The sequence below is a fragment of the Copadichromis virginalis genome, linkage group LG8 (assembly GCF_057382275.1).
Source record: "Copadichromis virginalis isolate Kocher_CV1m ecotype Utaka linkage group LG8, C_Virginalis_male_GT1.1, whole genome shotgun sequence".
Taxonomy (NCBI): domain Eukaryota; kingdom Metazoa; phylum Chordata; class Actinopteri; order Cichliformes; family Cichlidae; genus Copadichromis; species Copadichromis virginalis.
In genome coordinates, this window is record NC_140625.1 from 8,839,979 (window position 1) to 8,861,224 (window position 21,246).

The 21,246-nt window shown below is 41.7% G+C and overlaps 1 protein-coding gene and 1 long non-coding RNA gene across 11 annotated transcripts in view; one reads left to right on the top strand and one right to left on the bottom strand.

The window, feature by feature from the left end:
• LOC146702655 (uncharacterized) overlaps positions 1-115 on the bottom strand; it is a 41,521-nt gene extending 41,406 nt beyond the window's left edge. For both annotated transcript variants that reach the window (XR_014921875.1, XR_014921874.1), the window contains exon 1: positions 11-115. This is a non-coding gene — a long non-coding RNA (uncharacterized LOC146702655). The remainder of the gene's footprint in view (positions 1-10) is intronic.
• Positions 1-21,246, top strand: part of cacna1g (calcium channel, voltage-dependent, T type, alpha 1G subunit) — a 228,606-nt gene that overhangs the window by 82,884 nt on the left and 124,476 nt on the right. For all 9 annotated transcript variants that reach the window (XM_085465580.1, XM_085465581.1, XM_085465578.1 and 6 more), the window contains exons 4-8: positions 8,824-8,983; positions 12,781-13,075; positions 13,595-13,687; positions 14,138-15,005; positions 16,459-16,859. In XM_085465580.1, coding sequence (XP_085321706.1) covers positions 8,824-8,983; positions 12,781-13,075; positions 13,595-13,687; positions 14,138-15,005; positions 16,459-16,859 — 1,817 coding nt within the window. The remainder of the gene's footprint in view (positions 1-8,823; positions 8,984-12,780; positions 13,076-13,594; positions 13,688-14,137; positions 15,006-16,458; positions 16,860-21,246) is intronic.

The following is a 21,246-nucleotide window of genomic DNA, read 5'->3' on the forward strand; positions in this document are numbered from 1 at the left end:
TGTGCCTTACCTTTGCTCCTCTCCTCCCTTCATTTCTCCCCCTGCCTCTCTTGACGGGCTGTGGCTCATTTTGTTCTCCAGATATGAGAAAGTCCGCAAACTCCTTCTTGGATTTCCTCCCATCTGTCAACACGGGAAAAAAAATAAAATCTGTCAGTGTGCACCCGATTAAACAAAGAAAAACTGAAACGAAAAACAAACTCAGAGCTGAAGATATGAAAAGTTTCTGATGCAGTTTGCTGTGTCAGTCTCAGATGGCGCAGTCGTCTAAACATGAAAAGGATGAAATTTCGCCAACTTTAAAACAGGAATGGTAAATGCATGCACTTTCACTCCAGACCAGAGGAGATTTTAGTGGATATGGACACAAGCAAAGACTTTACTGTGTATTCTGACAGTGGATCTCCTCCAAATCACACTTTAAAGTATTCCTGATATATGTATATTTAAAAAAAGAACCATGAAGATGTCAAGGGAAACCCACTTTGATTCACTAGTTTGTTTTTCATTTCATCTCATATTCCCATTTTTTTTTTTGCTCCTAACACATCTGATGGGATTTTAACTTGGAAATTGCTCATTTTTTCTGATTACCCTTTAATATTTTGAAGTAGAGCCCAACTGATTTCTCAGCAGAGAAATATTCTAACTTTCTCAATATTATAACTTAATGTTAGCTGTTTGCCAATATACTGGTATCCACATTCATCACAGCTAATAAAGACAAATTTAAAAAGTAAAGCAGAGATGGAAGAAACACCCTTCAATCATGCTGTAAGTGTTGATGTTGACTAGTTTATCTGCTAGAGGAAAGTGTGGAAGTTTTGGAACGGCACAAACATAACAACCAGATCCGAGCAGGCAGAGTGTAAACAAGTAATGTGTTGTCTTGTAAACTGCATTGTCGTAGTATGTTATTAAGGACCCATAAATAACATCACATGATAGAACTGACAACCTGTCCAGGGTGTATCCCGCCTCTCACCCTCTGGTAGCTGGGATAGACTCCTGACAGCCTTCTCATCTCACTCGTCCGGTTCAGATTAAAACATTTAGGTTTCAGGATCTTTACAAGTATTTCAAGCGAGCAGAGAAATTTGGAGAGTTCTTTGTGTTATTGCTGGGTTTTTACCTCACAATATAAAGCGCCTTGAGGCAACTGTTGTTGTTGTTTGGCGCTGTATAGATAAAATTTGAAATCAACTAACTGAATTATTTTGCTTTGATTTTTTTTTATCTGTATGGTCAGTTCTTAATGGTAAAACACTGCAGTTTTTTAAAGAAGGGAGATTCTTACATACCTAAAATTCACTATGAAAATATCACTGGCCCAAATTTTAAATGAGTTTGCTGAAATGTTGACATTTTATTAATTCATTACTTATTAAAGAACAAGATGGTTCATCATCCTGAAATGTCCTGAAAACTGGCACTAGTCTTTAAAAATTATAAAATGTTCTTACATTCATATATTTGGGGTTTTAAATACTTTTAGCATTGTAGACCAAAATAATGCTATTTTAATTTCTATGCACATTTAGATCACACAATGCAGCTGCATCCATGCCGTTTTGGATCAGACAACACTATAATCCACAGTCCAATTTACAAGGTGGCAATAATGTGCCAAAACTGATATAAAGCCAGCAGGACGCTATGCTGCTACCAGGAGGCTGAGTCAAATCCAAAATAAAATATTTGTGGTCATACGCAGGTGGCAAGTCAGTTTAGACAACAAGGCACGTGTGAAAACGAATACATGACAAAACCAAAGCACAATGCACAGGAAAAAAGGAAGATTATGTACAATTTGAATGAGGTATGGAAACTTTGGCTAGAAATGAATATTCTGATAATGACAAAGGGAAACTACAGCATTGTATACTTGAGAGAGTAAATAACTGATGGGATGCTGGTGTGGCCTGAAATTGAGGCAACATTAAAAAAGCACAAAGTGGAATCAAGGATTTGCAAAAAAACACAAAGTGATTAAACACAAAACTGTAATGGGAAATCTATCGTATCTATCTATCTATCTATCTATCTATCTACCTACCTACCTACCTACCAACCAACCTTGGTACAATTTCATTCAAAATGATACCAAAATGTTTTAAAAGTCTTTGTTACGTCCCCCCCCCCCCACCATGGCGGAGGCAAAGGTAGGAAGGAGACAGCAACACTGGACAACCACAATCAATGAAGGAGGAAGACCACATAGCAGTTAGGTATCAGGCAGAATTTAATGGTTGGACAGTCAATCTTAACAACAGAGAAAAGGTGGGGGGGAGGAGGACTGGGCGGTTGATCCAAATCAAAGAAAGTAATAAAACAAAAAGAGGTCGGTAGCTTCCAGGGCCTAGCCTAACTGAAAGAAAAATGCAAAACAAAAGGCCTACCTAGCTACTCGATAAAAGTCAGTGAAAACATACAAGGGTGGCATCAACCGCATAGCCTAGTGTGACTAACAGAGTAAAATCTACAACCAGTGTATAGGGTACCCCGGCTTACCTGTCCAGCCTCCCACCACACACAACATAAAGATGCCTGTTCGCAAATGTTTGTCAAAGCAGAAGCCAGCAGCCCCCAGCTGGCCAGGGAGCGGCTCATTTGTAGTGTTCCTTGGAGTGTGATTGGCCAACTGGGCCCAGTCCAGCCAATAGACACCTGCCAATCAACTTCGAACTGGCCAAACAGAGGAGGCCTGACGCCTGAAAGATGAATAGAACACAAAACAGAGCACAAAAGCAAAGCCACACCCCTTGGCACGTAACACTCTCACCCTTCAAAAACCAAACTTAGGGTTTGGTAACCTCTCTAAACAGCACGGGAGAGTGCGTCTGCTACAATGTTTTCTGAACCTTTTTTGTGATGGATTGTGAGGGTATAATTCTGAATAATCAGTGACCAACGCATAAGCCGCTGGTTGTGATTATACATCTTGGAGAGGAAAACTAAAGGGTTGTGATCTGTGAATTACTTCAGTGTAAATTAGTGGGCAAAGCTCAGGAGGTAGTAGCTTCACTTTCGCTAGAGCAAAGCATGAAATACAACGTGTTGAAGGAAACAATTGTACGTGCCTACGAACTGGTACCTGAGGCCTACAGACAGAAATTTAGGAACCATAAGAAGTCCAGCAGTCAAACATATGTGGAGTTTGCACATGAAAAAGGGGCTCTTTTTGATAAATGGTGCACTGCTAACGGAGTTGGGGATGAGTATGACTCGCTGCGTGAGTTAATGCTACTGGAGGATTTTAAAAATTCATTACCTGAGAGGCTCATAATGTTCTTAAACGAACAGAAGGTGACGTCAATGTCCAAAGCAGCTGTGTTGGCCGATGAGTTTGTGTTAACTCATAAGAATGTTTTTACCCCTGTTTCCCATCCAGATAGGCCCACAGCCTTGCGCTCAGCACGGCTTGAGTCTAGTTGCTCTGCTGCGAGGCCAGTGAGGCCAGTGAGGGTGCCCTCGCCTCCCCACGGTGAGCGTGAATGCTTTTATTGCCACAAGAGGGGTCATCTCATCGCAGAATGTCAGGCATTAAAGCGTAAACAGCAACTATCCTCGCAACCAAAAGGGGTGAGATTGATTAAAGCCACAGAGACTGGGAGGGTATTTCAACCAAACACTAACCACCCTGACTCCTGTTTCAAACCATTCATTCTAGAGGGAGTGGTTTCGCTGACTGGGAATCCAAATGATCAACAACCAGTAAAAATACTGAGAGATACAGGGGCCTCTCAGTCCATCATTAGAGAAAACGTCTTACCGTTTTCTGAGGAGTCATTTTGCCAGTCCAGTGTTATTGTCCAGGGAGTAGAACTCGGATTTGTATCTGCCCCTTTGCACACTATTCACATTCAGTCTTCATTAGTCAGCGGAGTTGTTAAAGTGGCTATTCGTTCTGCGTTGCCCATACCAGGCATTGACTTCATCCTAGGTAATGACCTTGCTGGAGGCAAGGTCATACCCATTCCTGAAGTGTTAGACAGACCCGAGCTGAGCGGGGATTCTGACTCAGCCCAAGACCAGCCTGCCATCTTTCCAGCTTGTGTAGTTACGAGGGCCCAGACAAAAAAGTATGGTCCTGACTTGGCCGATTCCTTCATGAAGTCAGATCCCGTTGGTGACGTGATTAACTTTACCTCTGGATCTAAGGTTCCACCTGCCGACAAAAAACAACCAGTTCTGGATTTGCCAGTCTCCCGAGAGGAGTTCATTATTGCACAGAAAAATGATATAACCCTGTCCAAGTGTCATTCCTCCACTCTCAGTCAACAGGATGCCAAAGGGAAAAAGCTGGCTTACTTCTCTGACAAAGGTCTTCTGATGCGCAGATGGACAAGTGAGGTCTCGGAAGACGCTGACTGGTCTGCAGTATATCAGGTGGTGGTACCTACTGCTTATCGTACCTAGGTACTGTCCTTAGCACATGACCATCCATGGTCAGGACATTTGGGGGTTAATAAAACATACACCAGAATTCTGAAACATTTCTTCTGGCCCGGACTGAAATCTGATGTTGTGCAATACTGCCGTACTTGCCATGCATGCCAAATGACCGGCAAGCCAAACCAAGTAATCCCCCCCGCTCCTCTCTGTCCTATCCCAGTAATAGAGGAGCCATTTCAAAAAGTGATTGTTGACTGTGTGGGGCCTCTACCTAAAGCTAAAACTGGAAACCAGTTCCTGTTGACGATCATGTGCGTTTCGACCAGGTTTCCCGAGGCAATCCCACTACGGAGAATAACAGCTCAGATTGTTGTCAAAGCACTGTTGAGATTCTTTTCAACCTTTGGTCTGCCTAAGGTTGTGCAAACAGACCAAGGCACTAACTTTAAGTCTAGAGTGTTTGCCCAAGCCCTGAAAACATTAGGCATTGAACACATAACCTCGAGTTCTTACCATCCTGAAAGTCAGGGGGCACTAGAGAGGTTTCATCAGACTTTGAAGTCTATGTTAAGGAAACACTGTTATAGTTCCCAACGGGACTGGGATGAAAGTGTTCCACTTGTTTTATTTGCCTGTCGGGAAGCAACCCAAGAATCTCTGGGATTTAGTCCCAGTAAGCTTGTGTTTGGGCGTGAGATGAGGGGTCCTTTGAAGGTTTTTAAAGAGAGGCTGGCTACACCGGTTGACAACACCAAAAGCCTTCCAGAGTACGTCAAGACACTGAATGACAGGTTGAAGAGGGCTTATTCCTTAACCAGGAACGTATTAGCCACGTCACAAGCGAAAATGAAGAGACACTTTGATCAGCGGGCTGTTGACCGTTCATTTCTGCCAGGTGACAGAGTGCTCCTTCTCCTTCCGGTGCCCGGCTCCTCTCTCTCCGTTAGGTTCTCTGGTCCTTATGTTGTCGAGAGAAAACTCAGCAAGACTAACTACATTATTCAGACCCCGGATCGCAGACGTCCCACTCGGGTGTCATGTCAACATGATGAAGCTGTACAACTCTCGTGAACCTTCAGCTGTGCCATCTGTGGTCCAAGAGCAAGTGGTTACGTCTCCGATGGCTTCGGTGACCAAGGTGGAGATTACTCCAGAGGAAGATGGGTTGGTGTTACGAGGTGCTGAGCCTCAAAGTGCTCGACTAGGTAATTCTGTGATATTGTCAACCCTAACACAATACCTGTCCCACCTTCCTGCTGAACAGAGCAATGATATTATAACACTCATATCGGGATTCCCATCTCTGTTCAGTGATATCCCGTCTCAAACCACTGTCATAAAACATGATGTGGTGCTCACTAACCCTACACCAATCAAACAGCGCGCTTATCGGGTTAGTCCTGCAAAGAGGGAAATCATAAAACAGGAAGTTGAGTATCTTCTTCAGAATGGATTTGCAGTGCCAAGCTCCAGCTCTTGGAGTTCACCATGTCTCTTAGACACTAAGTCAGATGGAAGCCCAAGATTCTGTACAGACTTCCGAAAGGTGAACTCTGTCACTGTACCCGATGCACATCCCTTACCCCTTATCGATGACTGCATTGATGAAATAGGGCCTGCAAAATACATCACTAAACTCGATATGTTAAAAGGGTATTGGCAAGTGCCTTTGACACAGCAAGCATCTGAGATTTCAGCTTTTGTCACCCCTGACCACTTCCTGCAGTATACGGTTATGCCTTTTGGCATGTGCAATGCCCCTGCAACGTTTCAGAGACTGGTTAACAAAGTGTTGGGAAACATCCCTAACTGCCGAGCATACGTAGATGACATTGTTGTGTATAGCAGTGACTGGTCCACCCACATAGCTACATTAAAAGAAGTCTTCATTAGCCTAGACAGTGCGTCTCTCACTTTGAACCTTGCCAAATGTGATTTCGCTAGAGGCAGTGTCCTCTACCTTGGCCAGCAAGTTGGTCTAGGGCAAGTGCGCCCTGCAGATGCCAAAGTCATTGCGATTAGGGAGTTCCCCCAACCAACCACCAGGAGAGAACTGCGGCGGTTCCTTGGGATGATAGGATATTACCGACGGTTTTGTAAAAATTTCTCTTCTGTTGCTGCCCCTCTCACTGATTTAACCAGCCCCTCAAAGTCTGGGAGTCTTAAAATGGTCTGGGAGTCTTAAAATTAGCATGTTTTTACAGGGTGTCTATAAGTAAACAAATTGTAACATTTTCTTTTATCAAATCCGCACCTGCCCTTTTGAAAGCATCCCCCAAATAAACTAATGAGCTCAGTGCCTTGGTTTCTTTTAATGGGACCAGATAACCCTTTGATTTCATATATCTCGTTTTCCCACCCTCTGCCTATTTGGTGCCCTTTCCATTGACTCAGTGTCCTTCCCTTCTGCCCTCTGTTCCTCAGTGCCATCAAATGAGTTCTGCCATTGCAATGGCAGGCTTCGATTCGGCCTATCCAATTACCCAGAAAACCCCTGATCAGGAAAATGATCCTCATTATTAACGCCTGACTCAAAAACACAGCCAGAGAAGGAGAGAGAGAGACAGAGAGATGGGCAGGCAGAGGTGGAACTAAAGACACAGAGGGGAAAAGGGGAAACCAAAGCAGTGTGATGGAGAATAGAGATTACACATTGGCAAAAACAAGAGAGAACTGAACAAGGTTAGGTAAGATAGATTAACAGATGGTTGGATAGTATACAGCTAGTGAGAAAATCAATGTGAAAATCAAATCAAAATCTGAGGGACAGAGCCAGAGTTAGCAGAGGGAGTGTGTAGGCGGTAGGAAGTGTGTGTGTTGTCAGAAACATGAGGGAACACTGTCCAGAGCAGACAGATTTAGAGATGTACTGTATGAAAGGCAATAAAGCAGGTCTTTTACTGTGGCTTTAATTCAGAACAAACTGTAGGAGTCCTGCTGGTACTTTCACAGACTGCTAACTACTTCCGCTTGACTCAGTACCATTGTGTCTTCTCCAAATATATTTTTAAACATTATTTTAAAAGGGTGTTGCTAAGCACACCAACACAGTGAAATGACAGGTTTCTAGTAACTACTAAGCATTTATGCCGTCCGGGGCTCTGACTGGGATGTCACTTTGGATTTTTGCTACACCAGTGTCATCGTGGACAGTTATAGCACTTACAGTACTTTTCAGCAGCAGAAACTTTGACATATTTCACTGATGATCAATACATGCTGTTGGTTTGCACCACTTCTAAATAGCATCTCGCTAAATTTGGAAAGACATTGTCACTGTCACATTGGCAATCTGGTGTTGGACCAATTAGGGCTTACTGTAGTGTGTATACACTATATATTAGTGTCTATAATGCCTAGTTAGTGTTTTATTAACAATCATCGGATACTACTGTGAACAGACGTTGTGTTCGAGTTGTACTGTGGGCCATGTAGTGATTAGATTCTGTCAAAAAAGCAAACATAAACAATGTGTGGAATAAAAAGGCAGTAGCTAGCTATGTGTCAAACTGCATGATGTTAATTTTGTTGAGCATAGAGTCAGTTCAGGCAGAACAAGATCAATCTGGCTCTGCTGATACCTTTCTATGGAAACTCTAACAAGAGTTATTGGCTGCTTTAGCTTGCCCAACATTGCTGTACATCTGCAAGCCTCTTTGCAACCCACCTCCATCCCAGTTCTTTATGTTTTTCACATCAAAAATGTGGAAAAAGCCTAAAAACTAAAACAAAAGCTATCGGTCCTGTCAGTGCAACATGCCATTTATAAGTCATTATTAGCAGTGCTTTATATATTAAAAAAATGGATGGGCAAAATTAAATTCTGCTATACATGGCGGTCTACAGTTGTTCATTTCAATTTCCTGAAAACCTTTTTACTGGCGAAAAATTTCATCCTGAGAAACTGACACACTGAATCATTTCTGTTTGTCAAGGGCCCCATATTGTTTACGAGTGACCCACAGCACTGTACTTCGTCTCCTAAAATGAATGACCGTGTTTTGACAGTCCTTTAATAAGCCCTGTTTTGGTAGTATAAAACATAAAGCGCAGAGCGGCTATATTTACTAGATTATGACATGTAACAGGCTGTTATTTCTGTGATTCATCATTTTTGTTTCATTTTCATTAAACTGAAAAAAGCTACTTCGGCATCTGCTGGAAAGTGTGTCATTTCATCAGATGAATAAAACACAAAATTTTGCACTTGTCCCTGCAGGTCTGTTAAAACAGGATTTATGCAGCATTTAGTGTGAATGGTACTTGTTTGACTAGGATATATGCAGCGATGAAAAACGTTCTGCAGTGCCTCTTTAACTGAAAGTGCTTGGATTCTCCATTCAAACAGACCTGATCCACACAATGCAGCTATATGGATCTACTGTGTGCTGCACAGATGTTTGACCTTTGCTTTGTCTCTTCTCTCAGGTATGCGTATCCTTGTGACCCTGCTGCTGGACACCTTGCCTATGCTGGGTAATGTACTGCTGCTGTGCTTCTTTGTCTTCTTCATATTTGGCATAGTGGGTGTCCAGCTGTGGTCTGGCCTGCTCAGAAACCGCTGCTTCGTCGAAGACAACTTCTCCTTGTGAGTACCATGCTTTCCATCTCTACTGTACTCATGTATGCATTGTCTATATTCAATTCAGTTCTATTTAATTCAGTTAAATTTCATTTATATAGCACAAAATCACAACAACGGTTCTCTCAAGGTGTTCGACACATTTGGTGCTTTCTTGTCCAAATTCCATTCAATGCAATTGTATTTATATAGTGCCAAATCACAGCAACAGTCGCCTAAAGGCATTTTGTGTTGTTAAGGAAAAGACTCTACAGTAATGCAGAGAAAACCAACAATCAAACAATTCCTGTATAGAGAACAATACCACAACCTGCATTAGATTTTACTTTACCTTCAGTGCCAAATAAGCCCTTTTAGCTAGCTAAAAATGGTAATGATATCCTCCTTCTACAGGCTGAAAATTGTTCAACTACATGCAAAGATGAGACTATAGTGAGAACAAGAAGTGTAACTAATTGACTGCTAGTAGACTTTATGCAGCCACACTTGCATTAGCACAATTAAGAATTTAAACCACCAACTCTTATTATGCAAATGTCACAGTAGTAGTACAATTAATTGTTAAAAAATGAATAGTTTTGACCCAGACAACTAGCCAAGCTTTCTATTAAATCTTTAATAGACAGATCTCATTTTTCAATCTGCAAAATTAACATCAATAGACACTAAAATATTTAATATGAATATTTTAAATTGATCGAAACAAATCGTAAACGATACAGATTAATAATCAGTTATTTACAGGTTAATAATGGATATTTATACTCAACAAGAAAGAGCTATCAGTCGTCAGTATTCCCAACCTCTTATCTGTCTAGATTTGTAGAGAATGGAAGAAATGAGGTGAGTGTTGCTGATTTAAACCCTGTGGTTCATGTTAACCACTTTCTCTCAATAATTTAAAGGTCCACAAGCTGGAAGGATTTTTTTATGTATTTATTATTTTTCTTGAAAAGTGATGCTATTGCTGCAGCATAATTCTGCAGGAGATCGAAGTCAATCTGGGGAGTGAACTTTGACTGAGCACCCTAAACTACGTCAAAAGGTCTGTGATCACAGAGTCTCATCACATTGATGAATGGGATAGACAAGCCTGGGAATAATGAGAAAGACGTCATGTGAACCAGGCATATAGAACATGGAAACCAATGACTTATTCATATTCCCTGTATCTTCCTGCCCTCATCGTTCCCTCTCGATGTATAACTCCTCACAGCTATAATTGAAGTTCATGCATAATGGCTTTGCTATGCAGGCATTTTTTCCCTCTGTCTCTTTCTCGTTTTCTCATCATCATTGTCAATTTTTAGACATTCCTCTTGTACCTTGAAAATCATTATCATTGCAATAGAAAAATGGCACCTAAGCCGAGTCATTTTTTTAATGTCCAAAGTCATAAACATAACTGTTTTAATGCTTGCATCCATTTCTCTTGAACGCATATCACTGATACATATTTTAGTGCTTCGGCACAGGCTGTTAGCTTGGTTGACAGTAACTCTTTATTAGTATGATCGAGACTATTGAAGTGGACCCGTGCGTCATGTCAGGGTGTGATAAATCGACCGAACAACATACTGAGCTCATCAGAGCAATAAGTGCTCCTGTAGATCATCCCAAAGTGGGAAACAGATTTTAAGAATATATAAATAAGAGAGTGTGGATAAGTGGATATGTAGTCACACAAAACATGTGATGCTACAGTGCAATTAATAAAACTGAATGTGTGTTGACAGATGAGCCAGATACTACAGAGTCACCAGACACACACCAGTTATTCCAGACAGGCGAGTGTTCTGCAACAGATATGCCAAGATGTGTTATAGCAGGCAAATTCTCTTGTATATCCAACTCATCCAGTGCACACTGGGTTCTCCCTGGGTATTTGGCCCTGGATATTTCAAACACAATTAAAGCTAGCTTCACTGATTATTTACTCCAATCTGTTTGCATGAGTGTTAATCAGTGGAATCAGCTGCTGTAGTGTTTGCATGGATTTAAAACCTGCAGACTTTGGGATTTTGAAGTTGATCCACTTAAAATTGTGCTGGGTTTATAATAAAGTCCAAAAGGAACACCATTAGGAAAATTAGAAATGTCCCGCCAATTATGACAATAAATGCAGGCTGCAGTTGAATACATGTGAAAAAGACTATTTCCTGAGGAAAGACATCTCTGGACTTTTTTTTTTCTTGGAAACATTCAAGGTCACATATTTAACCTGAGATATTTCGTCAGGCTGTTTTGCAACATGCAGCTGCTCAAATTTATGCATTACTTTTAAGATGAGAATTCTTTCGGAATCATTTATAATTTATATATATCTTATTTGCCTCACTTTTTGAGGTCCAGTCATTTAGTATGAGATTTTCTAACTTTTGAAAGAAGAAAAAAAACATGGTTTTACTCTTATTAATAAAAATAGTTGCATTTTTGACTAAAATATGTGATTCTTTCTAATTGCAGTACTTTTGTAGTATTGTTTCTACAACCCTATATGTCTGTCTATTTTATATATGATCGACCTGTCTTATCTTTTATTAGATTTAGTGTTAAGTTCAGATAAATGAATAATATTGGGTAACTTTAACATTCATGTAGACGCTGATGCTGACAGCCTTGACACAGATTCATTAAATTATTACACTTTATTGGGTTTTTTCAGAGTGAATATAACCCAACTCAGAGTGTAATTTAAACACATAATTGTAATTTAATTACACTGCACTGGGAAATACATTTAAATACAGTAGATAATACAATAGTCTTTCTGAAAGTGCTGTAACTGAGTTTATGGAAGCAATTCCTCCAGGGTTATTATCCTCAATGCTGTGTGCCAACACTTCTAAATTTGGACAAAACTGGGGTTATTGTACTCGGCCCTCTTAGAAACATGGCATCTGACCAGGTACTTACTCTCGATGGCATTACTTTAGCCTTCAGTAAACTTGAGGAAATCTGTTATGTTTGAGCAGGATATGTCCTTCAGTGCGCATGTTAAACAACTATGTAGGACTTCCTTTATTCATTTGCACATATATTTTAATCTAAAAAGAAATCTAGTTTCAGAGTGATGCTGAAAGACTAGTTGATGGATTTATCACTTTTAGGATGGACTATTGTAATTCATTATTATCGGGTCATTCTAAAGTCTCTCTAAGAACCATTTTGCTGATTCAGAATGCTGCAGTAAGAGTATTAACAGTGAGAGTAAAGGGTATATTCTGCCCATATTAGGAACATGGGCATCACTGACTCCCTGTTAAATCCAGAACAGACTTTGAAATCCTTCTCCTCATATACAAGGATTTGAATAATCAAGCCCCGTTGTATTTTAAAAATCTAATAGTACCATAACATCCAAATTTGACACATCACTCTCAAATTGTAGGGTTTCTTGTGGTTTGCTTATTTATAGTTTATAGTTAGGGCTGGATCAGATGTACATATCCTAGTTATGCTGCAAAGCCTGAATGCTTCTCATCACTGTTTCTTTTTCACTCAGCTCTTTTTGCTCTCCATATACTTATAAATCACTATTGCATATAGAAGTTTAACCAACATTAGTGATTATTAAAATATGCTCTCTTGTCTTTCCCTTCATTCCCAACTGGTTGCACCAGATAGCTGCAGCTCCCTGACCCTGATTCTGGATTATTTAATTGCTGGGGTTTTGTTGGGGTCTGTCTGATGTTGCGGGGTCTTTTGGCCAACTCACTGCCATTTTAATTTAGTCCTGATTTTTCTGTGAGTTAATGCAATCTGAAGTCCATACTAATATTTCCCCTTCTTCCTCATGCAAGCCCTCTGTCTTTGGAGCTGGGAAAGTACTACCACACTGAAAACGACGACGAGAACCCCTTCATCTGCTCTCAACCCCGAGACAACGGCATGAGGGACTGTAGCTCGATTCCCAAGCTGTATGAGGAGGGGGGCCTGGAGTGCACCCTGGATATTGACTCTTATAACAGCACTGACAACACCACCTGCGTCAACTGGAACCAGTATTATACCAACTGCTCTGCTGGTCTGATCAACCCCTTCAAGGGAGCCATCAACTTTGATAACATCTGCTATGCTTGGATCGCCATCTTTCAGGTAGGACAAATGGTCGGATTTGAAGATACCAAAATAGTTTTTCTGCAGTGGCAACATACAGTACGATTTGGCCCATGCACAATCCTGTAATCCAAAATGGAGATGAAGAGGGAGAAATGGAGCCTAATTACCCCTGGGCTAGTCTATCAGAGAAAGAGGGCTTAGAGGATTAGCAGGTCACCAACATCGCACAATCAGACTGCAGCTTATTTTTTCCACACCATTTCTTTGCTATCTTCACATCATCTGAATAACATTTTGTTAGAGTATTCAGTCATAGTTGTCTTGCTGGGGGACGGGTATTTTTAGAGAGCCAGACTGAAGATGTTCAGCCTGCATGGGGTAAAACAAACAACATAAATGTTGGAGGATTACTCTTATGCTGAGTCCTGGTTTTTATAGCACTGGGAAATATGTCCTCTTTCAATTTCTATTTTTAAATTCCATTCTTTATTTGGTTTCTTCTTTCAATTTTTTTTTTATGTTTGTATGTACTTAACTCCTGGTGTTCATTTTTAGGTGATTACCCTGGAAGGCTGGGTGGACATCATGTACTTTGTGATGGATGCTCACTCCTTCTACAACTTCATCTACTTCATCCTGCTCATCATTGTAAGTATATCTGCACACGACTGAAGAAGAGGGTCAACTGGGGGTGTGAGCATCCACCGATCATGTGTGAATGTAGGCTGTACACAAGATGGACATAAGTACTGTGCTATGACCCAATGGTTTAAGCCTCAATATTAAAATTTTTGCAGCTGCTAGCATATTTGGACAAGAGGGTGGGGTGCTAAGATATTAGCTAATGGTTACCAAGCTTGGTAATCTCTATCCACAAACTGTACAAGTGTAGACAGATGCTAAGTAACATAGTATGTAACATAACTGAAAAAGCCCCAACAGCATAACATTAAGTAGAGGTCCAGCTGAATTATTCAGATTAGCAGAGCTAATTGCTAATGCTAACAACTACCTGGGTCAACACATCTTTCAAACAACGTTCTCTCTGTAGTCTTCATTCACTCAGTAACAATATCATCTCTCTTTCTTTCCCCTTAGATTGGCTCGTTCTTCATGATCAACCTGTGCCTGGTGGTCATTGCCACTCAGTTCTCAGAGACCAAGCAGAGGGAGAGCCAGCTGATGAAGGAACAACGAGTGCGCTTCATGTCCAACGCCAGCACTCTGGCATCCCTATCCGAGCCAGGCTCCTGCTATGACGAGCTCCTCAAGTACTTGGTTCACATCATCCGCAAGGGGGCCAAGCAAGTGGCCCATATCTGCAGGCTCTTGGCCCGTCGTGCTGGGCTCCACATTGCTGCCTCGCCCCCAGCCACAGATATCCAACGCAGCCACAGCCAGAGGAGAAGGAGAAAGACCTCCAGGCAGGGGTCTGTGTCAGTTCACCACATAATGCATCATCATCACCAGCACCACCACCACTACCATCTAGGGAATGGTAGTGTGAGGGGAGGAGGGAGCACCAGATGTTTGGACAGTAGGGAGGCAGAAGGTGGGGCTCATAACAACAACGGGGGAACTCTCATAGCAAACACTGGAAGTGGGCATCTTGCCGTGGCGCTACCCTCTTCAGTGACAGCAGCAACTTCTGATATGAACCTTGCGATTTTGTCCAGTCCTGCTGCTGATTCATCCTCAGTTTGCAGCATTTTCAACACCAACTCTGGATTTGCTCCAGGCTTCTTCTCCTTGGCTCCGGCTCCCAAGTCCAGGGCCATTAAGAGGAACTCTGTGCCCTTTGCTGCTCCAGGGCCTAAGAACTACCCCACCCTTCAAGCTCGGGCTCTCGCCGAGTCTAGAAGAGGGAGCATTGCAGCTAGCACCCTGACGAACATCAACCTTAATATTCCACCAATGCCCCAGGACAGAAGGCCATCGAGTCTGGTAGACCCGCTCAGTCCAACAGGTAGACACACAATGAGGCAGCAGATGCAGATACATTTTTGTGTGTTAGCTGAGCTGAATAGGAGAAAAAAATAGAATATCCACAGGTTTAGATTTACTTGAGTGAGCTACCCTGATATATGACTGGCTGACCAAGTACAAGTGATTAGATTTGATATGATTTAATTTTCCAATTAATTTACTCGTGGATAATCTTCTCACTCTTATTTTGACAGTTTAGTTACTGCTAACTGCTTAACCCAGGTGCTTCATGTGTTTTCCCTACAACCTGGCTCACTGGACAGGTTGCTATTGTGGCGGTCCGTGATGCCACTCAGCTGATATCCACAGAGAGTTGATATGATCCCAAGGTCTCACACGGTTGAACTAAACCATCATGTTTTGCAGCTGGTAAATGGTAGCCCTTCTGCTCTGCACCCTCTGAGTTCGGCATGGCTGCACACAAACCAGTTGTCGACGTGCAGGTTGTATTTAGAGAGGCCATCCTGTTTGCAGTGGTCCTCCAGACCAGAACAAAGTCTACAATTGCCAGCTGTAGGCCATGATAGTGAAGTTGGAGTATGTCTGGCTATGGATAAGATCCCTTTTGGGGTAGCAGCTGAACGATTTGGAGGACAACAGTAACCTGGCCGGGGAGCCAGCTGGCAGAGAAAACATGAAAGGCCAGGACTAGCAAGCAAGTGAACAAAATAAGAGTCAGGGAATGGTCCAGCAGTAAATCGATCACAGATGACATTGTTTTCTCAGACAGATAGAAAGAATTCAAAATATGCTAAAATTAATCATCACATACTGTAGTTGGGGTGCCATTCATATACCTGGAAAGCCTGCCCGAGAAGACTCTTTGTGTGGGAAACACTGCTATCTCATTTACTCAGCCCATGCTAATTTCCATATTGGTGTTGAAGGAAATGATGTAACACACCAGTGGTTGTGTTCCTTTAACTGCAATCATGTATTTGGCACTGTGCAGTATTGATTTGTTCTGGCTAAGCCTCGAGCTACAACACTGTCCAGAAAGAGATTTTTGCTCTTTTCATGACAAGCAGATAGAGTGCTAATTAGAGTCAATAAATGTTAATGCCTCATGTCCAGCCAACTTTTTTTGCCTCTTGGTCAACTTTTAAAAAATGTCTTAGGCCAAACAAAAGTCAGTTAAGGTCTCTTCGGGTTGTACAGGTGGTGGAAAAAGGCTGGCTAGCGGCCAGAGAATCTGTAGAGACGAGGCATTAGTCATACAACAGACACACTGCCCATCACCGTCAAACACACTTTTCCTGATACACACGCAACTGTCTAAAAATGCTCCCATTCACAACCGATCTCTTTCATTGGATCTGACAATTTGTCCAAACCACTTCATTTAAGTAATTTATCAAAATCATGCTGATTCCACCGCAGTACCCTTCTCTCTGCCTCAGCTTCTCCATCTGACCTTTTTTACTCCATTGCAGCCCAGCTCTCCTGCCAGCTGTCAGCCCGTGACCTCAGCACCACCAGCAGCGCCATGGACACGGCCGCTTTGACACTAGACCCTGAGAGCTGCCCCTACTGCGCCAAGGCCCTGGCCAACGAATCGGAGGGCGGGACCGAGGGCAACGAGACACCTGGAGACTCAGACAGTGATGGGGTATACGAGTTCACTCAGGACCTCCACCACAGGGACAGAAGAGACAGCCGGCAGCCAAAAAAGAAGCACCAGAGGCTGGGGAAAACGGCCGCCAAGGTTGTTCACTTCTGGAGGTTGGTGTGCGACACTTTCCGGAAGATCGTGGACAGCAAGTACTTTGGCCGAGGGATTATGATTGCGATTCTGATCAATACTCTGAGCATGGGAATCGAGTACCATGAGCAGGTTAGTTAATGTGTTTTTCTCTTCAACAAAAGGATGTGCAGTTGCTGTGCTGTGATATTCAAATGCCTTGAAAAATTTCTCTGTGGAAATGTGAAGTATCCTGATGCATATAGTCACGCAGATAGAGAACGATTGTAGGAAAGTATTAGTTTGACTTGTACATCCTCTGTGTGTGCGTGTGTCATTCTGTGCGATTTTGCAAGCAACACCGCTCCCACAGGCCCAACTGGAATTCCTGATGTCTCTCTCTGGTCTCATTTGTTTACATGAGCATAATTACAGCCATGTGAGAGAGAAAACGGAAAGAGACAGAGTGAGAGAGGGAGGAAAGTAAAGGGGTGATTTAACGGGTAGGGAAGGCCCAGCAACATCTGACGTCAGATGTTCTCACTCTTTCCCTCTCAATCTGCTGTTTGGTTGTTTTTATCCCTGCGCTGCTGTCTCTTTGACCCAATTCACACCTGATATTCACATGCAACATGCGCTAGCGATAGCTAGTCTGGATTACGAATAATGGATGCTAATGTAAGGTGTAAATACATCCAACATGCTCGGAAGACCACATCTGGATATGGTCTGACATTCAGTATGATCAGATGTTGCCCAGGTGTGAATCCAGTCTGTTTTAAGTTTCTGTGAGGAAAAACAAAGGATATCTGCTGAACGCAATGAGTGGTCACACTGAGTTTAGTCATTCTTTAAGCTTATTCTTAAGCTGTCTGTTAATTAAGTTACAGTCAATCTTTTCATTGTCAAATATGCAGCACATAAAGTGCTTTGTCACAGCTCCAACCAACTGTGTGTATTTATATTAATGCAGTTGTACTGCAGACTTTTATTGGCATTGATACTGTTGTGTCTATTAGTAATGATGTAACTGATCCTCTTTTTCTGTGTCAGTATAACATTTGATCTTTTGCAGATGATTTCTCTGAGTGGAGTCTATTGATTTCTGTTGAGGTTACAGAGTTTAAAAGAGGTATCAGGAAAATGCTCATACTGGTTCTTTGTACTGGCCCAGTGCATCCTGAAAGTATTCACAGAGCCTCACTTGTTCCACATTTTGTCATGCTGCAGCCTTATTCCAAAATGGATTCAGCTCATTTTTCACCTCAAATTTCCCATAATGACAAAGCAAAAAATTATATTAAAAATATATAACATGTACTTAAAGTATTCACAGCCTTTGCTGTGACACTCAAAAGTGAGCTCAGGTGCATCCTGTTTCCACTGATCATCTGTCAGATGTTTCTACAACTTGATTGGCGTCCACCTATGGTAAAGTCAGTTGATTGGTTATGATTTGGTAAAGCACACACCTGTCTATATAAGATCCCATTGTTGACCAAGCCATGAAGTCCAAGGAATTGTCCGTTAGACCTCTGAGACAGGATAGTAACGAGGCACGGATCTGGGAAAGGGTACAGAAAAATTTCTGCACCATTGGCAGTCCAAATGAGCGCAGTGGCCTCCATCATCAGTTAAATGGAAGAAGTTTGGAACCACCAGGAGTCTTCCAGGAGCTGACCACCCAGCCAATCTAAGCAACTGAAGTAGAAGGGCCTTAGTCAGGGAGGTGACCAAGAACCCAATGGTCACTCTCACAGAGCTCCAGTGTTGCTCCGTGGAGAGAAAAGAACCTTACAGTGCGACAACCATTTCTGCACTACTCTACCTGCGTGGTTAAATCCCTTGAGTTAGCTGCCCTTTTTCTACTTAAATGAGTTATTGTTAAGTGGCTTAACAAACAAAATAGCATTTCACTAGCTGGGCCCACGTCCTCATTTTAGGTTTGACAGCGTTTTAGTAGGTAAAGGTGAATGCTTGGACATGAATTGAGCTGCGGTTTGGAGAAGGCTTCGAAGGGGACTGGCGACGGCTCCTGGGCCTGGCAGATCCCCATGTACTAAATAGGAGTGAAGAAGTTAAAGAATTGAGAACAAGGAGGGAGGGAGGGTGGGGCACGTAAACGAGAATGAACAGTTTGCAGAACTGGGGGGAACCTATATAGATGACAACCGGAAGGAGCGCGTTTGGAGGCGTGGTCCCGCTCCTGAAATTCCAATACATAATACATAATCTCCAATTAAAGCAAAATATAAAGACATGAGAGGTTGCTCAAGACTTCTATCATCTATGTTTTGATATTTTTTGCCTTACCAAAGCTTTACTAATAAACACATTTTATCCGCCTAATATTAAAGTTCATTAAAAAAGAAATTTAATTAAAATACAAAAACACAAAGTGTTGCATACACTGAGTACAGCTTTATTATTTTCATAGACACACACACACACACAAACTGTACTCTTTATATATGAGAGAAAAAAACACCTTCTGTACAAACTGGTTTCTGATCATTTGCATGACTAAATATTATGCCAGTAATTTGCATTGCTTTCACTACAGTTTCTCTAGTGTTGAGAATTTAAACTCCTGCTATAATTAGAAGTAATTTCCAGGGTCAACAACTGTGTCATGTTTATTTTCCAAGCAAATTCCCTCAAAATTAAAGATTGGTAGCTTCATGAATCTCATTAAACATCTGTTTCCATTCTTCTTCAGTTATTTTTGTTGCCAACTCCATACAGGCACTGAATACATTTCAAAAGGTATTTGGCAAAGCAAAATGCTAGTCCTGGATATTAGTTGCATTAGCGTTCATGATTTACAATTCAATTTCTACTAAAATGGGAAAAAAAGTTGTCTTGTGGTGTCTTATTTCCTCCTCTGATGTTCTCATGAGTATTTTTTTTATAGAGGACATAAAGAAGTTTGCCAAGTGCAGCTTTCAGGTTTGGGGTATGTATTGTGTTTGAGGCTATTGTGTTGGGTTATGTTTTTGGCACGTGCGGTTTTGGTGTAAAGTTATATAACACTAGGGACACAAGTACTGTGTGTGTGGGTGTGTAGTAGGAGATTGAAGCCTAGCCAGGTTTTAGGGGGTTACTTTCGGTCACTGACCCAGTGCCTATAAACATATCCAGATGTCAGAGACACACACACACACGCAGGAAGTTTTATAGCTTTCTAGTTTCTACTTTCCCTTCATCGTTTTTTTTCCTCCTGACTTTTCCTCTCGTGCTCTTGCTCATAGCTTTTTTTTTCTAATTCTGGTTGTACTGCTTCCTCTTTTCTTCCTCCTCTGTAGACCTATTAACCTCCATCAACCTCTTTTTGCTTTTTCACTTTTTGCTCGCTTTTGTTCACCTCCACCTCTTTTATTTCCTTTCTTCTCTGTTCTGCGTCAGCCTCTCCCCTGCCTTTTTTTGTCCTCTTCAACCTTTTCACTTCTTTCTCAAGTGCTCTTTTCTAGTTTGGGTAACATGGATCCCTCCAGTCTCCAGACAGGCAGCTGAAGACTTTAGTGAGACGCTTCATTGATTGTAAGCCCATCGACATCCAATAGCCACAAAGATCACTAAGCCTCCTTTTCCTCTGTAACTCTGTCCATATGGAGGAGAGGCTGCCTTTCAATTTCCATACATCCTCCAGCCAAGTTTCTTCCTGGAGTTTTGAGTGTGTACCTCATGCTGCCATTTTTCCTGTTAAAACTAGTTTGACGGGCAGAAAGTCTCCTGAATTTTCACCTACTGCACTTAGTACTGCGTAAGTTCATATTTTGTCTATTACATTTTGGAGGAAGATGAAGCATTTTCATGAGGTTGAACAAATCAATCTGTAGTGCAAAAGTTAAAAGACAATATTTCTGATTATTTAATTTCTCGTCATGTGGAGGCAGTTAAACAAAATCATAAATATCCTCATCAAATGTTGCTGGTTTGTCTAAACTGCAATAAACACCTTCAGATTATATCCTGTAACAACTCTGGAGTCAGCATGATGTGCAATTTATTAGAAAGTAAAAAAATAAAGTGTTTTAAGTTAATTTAAAACATATCCACACTGAAATGTTTCATTTCATTTAGAAACATCCTGTCTCGGAGTGATGCTGAAACATTAGTTTATGCATTTATTACCTTTAGGCTGGACTTTTGGATTTCATTATTACCGGGTTGTCCCAGAAACTATTTCTCTACTTTTAAGGTTAGCCTTCAAATTTTGTTTTTGATAAAGCTTATAGGTAGGGCTGGATGAGGTGACCTTAAATCTTCCCTCTGTAGGTTAGATGTCCAATGATGCAATGAGTGTTTGTTCTTCACCCGCCTCTTTTCACACTCGATGTGCTTACACACGACTCTGCATTTAATCATTAGTTATTATTAATCTCTGGCTCTCTTTCACAGCATGTATTTTGTCCAGTCTTCCTCTCCTCACTCCTAACCGGTCACGGCAGTTGGCTGCTCCTCCCTGAGCCTGGTTCTGCCGAAGGTTTTTTCTGTTAAAAGGGAGTTTTTCCTTCACACTGTTACCAAGTGCTTGCTC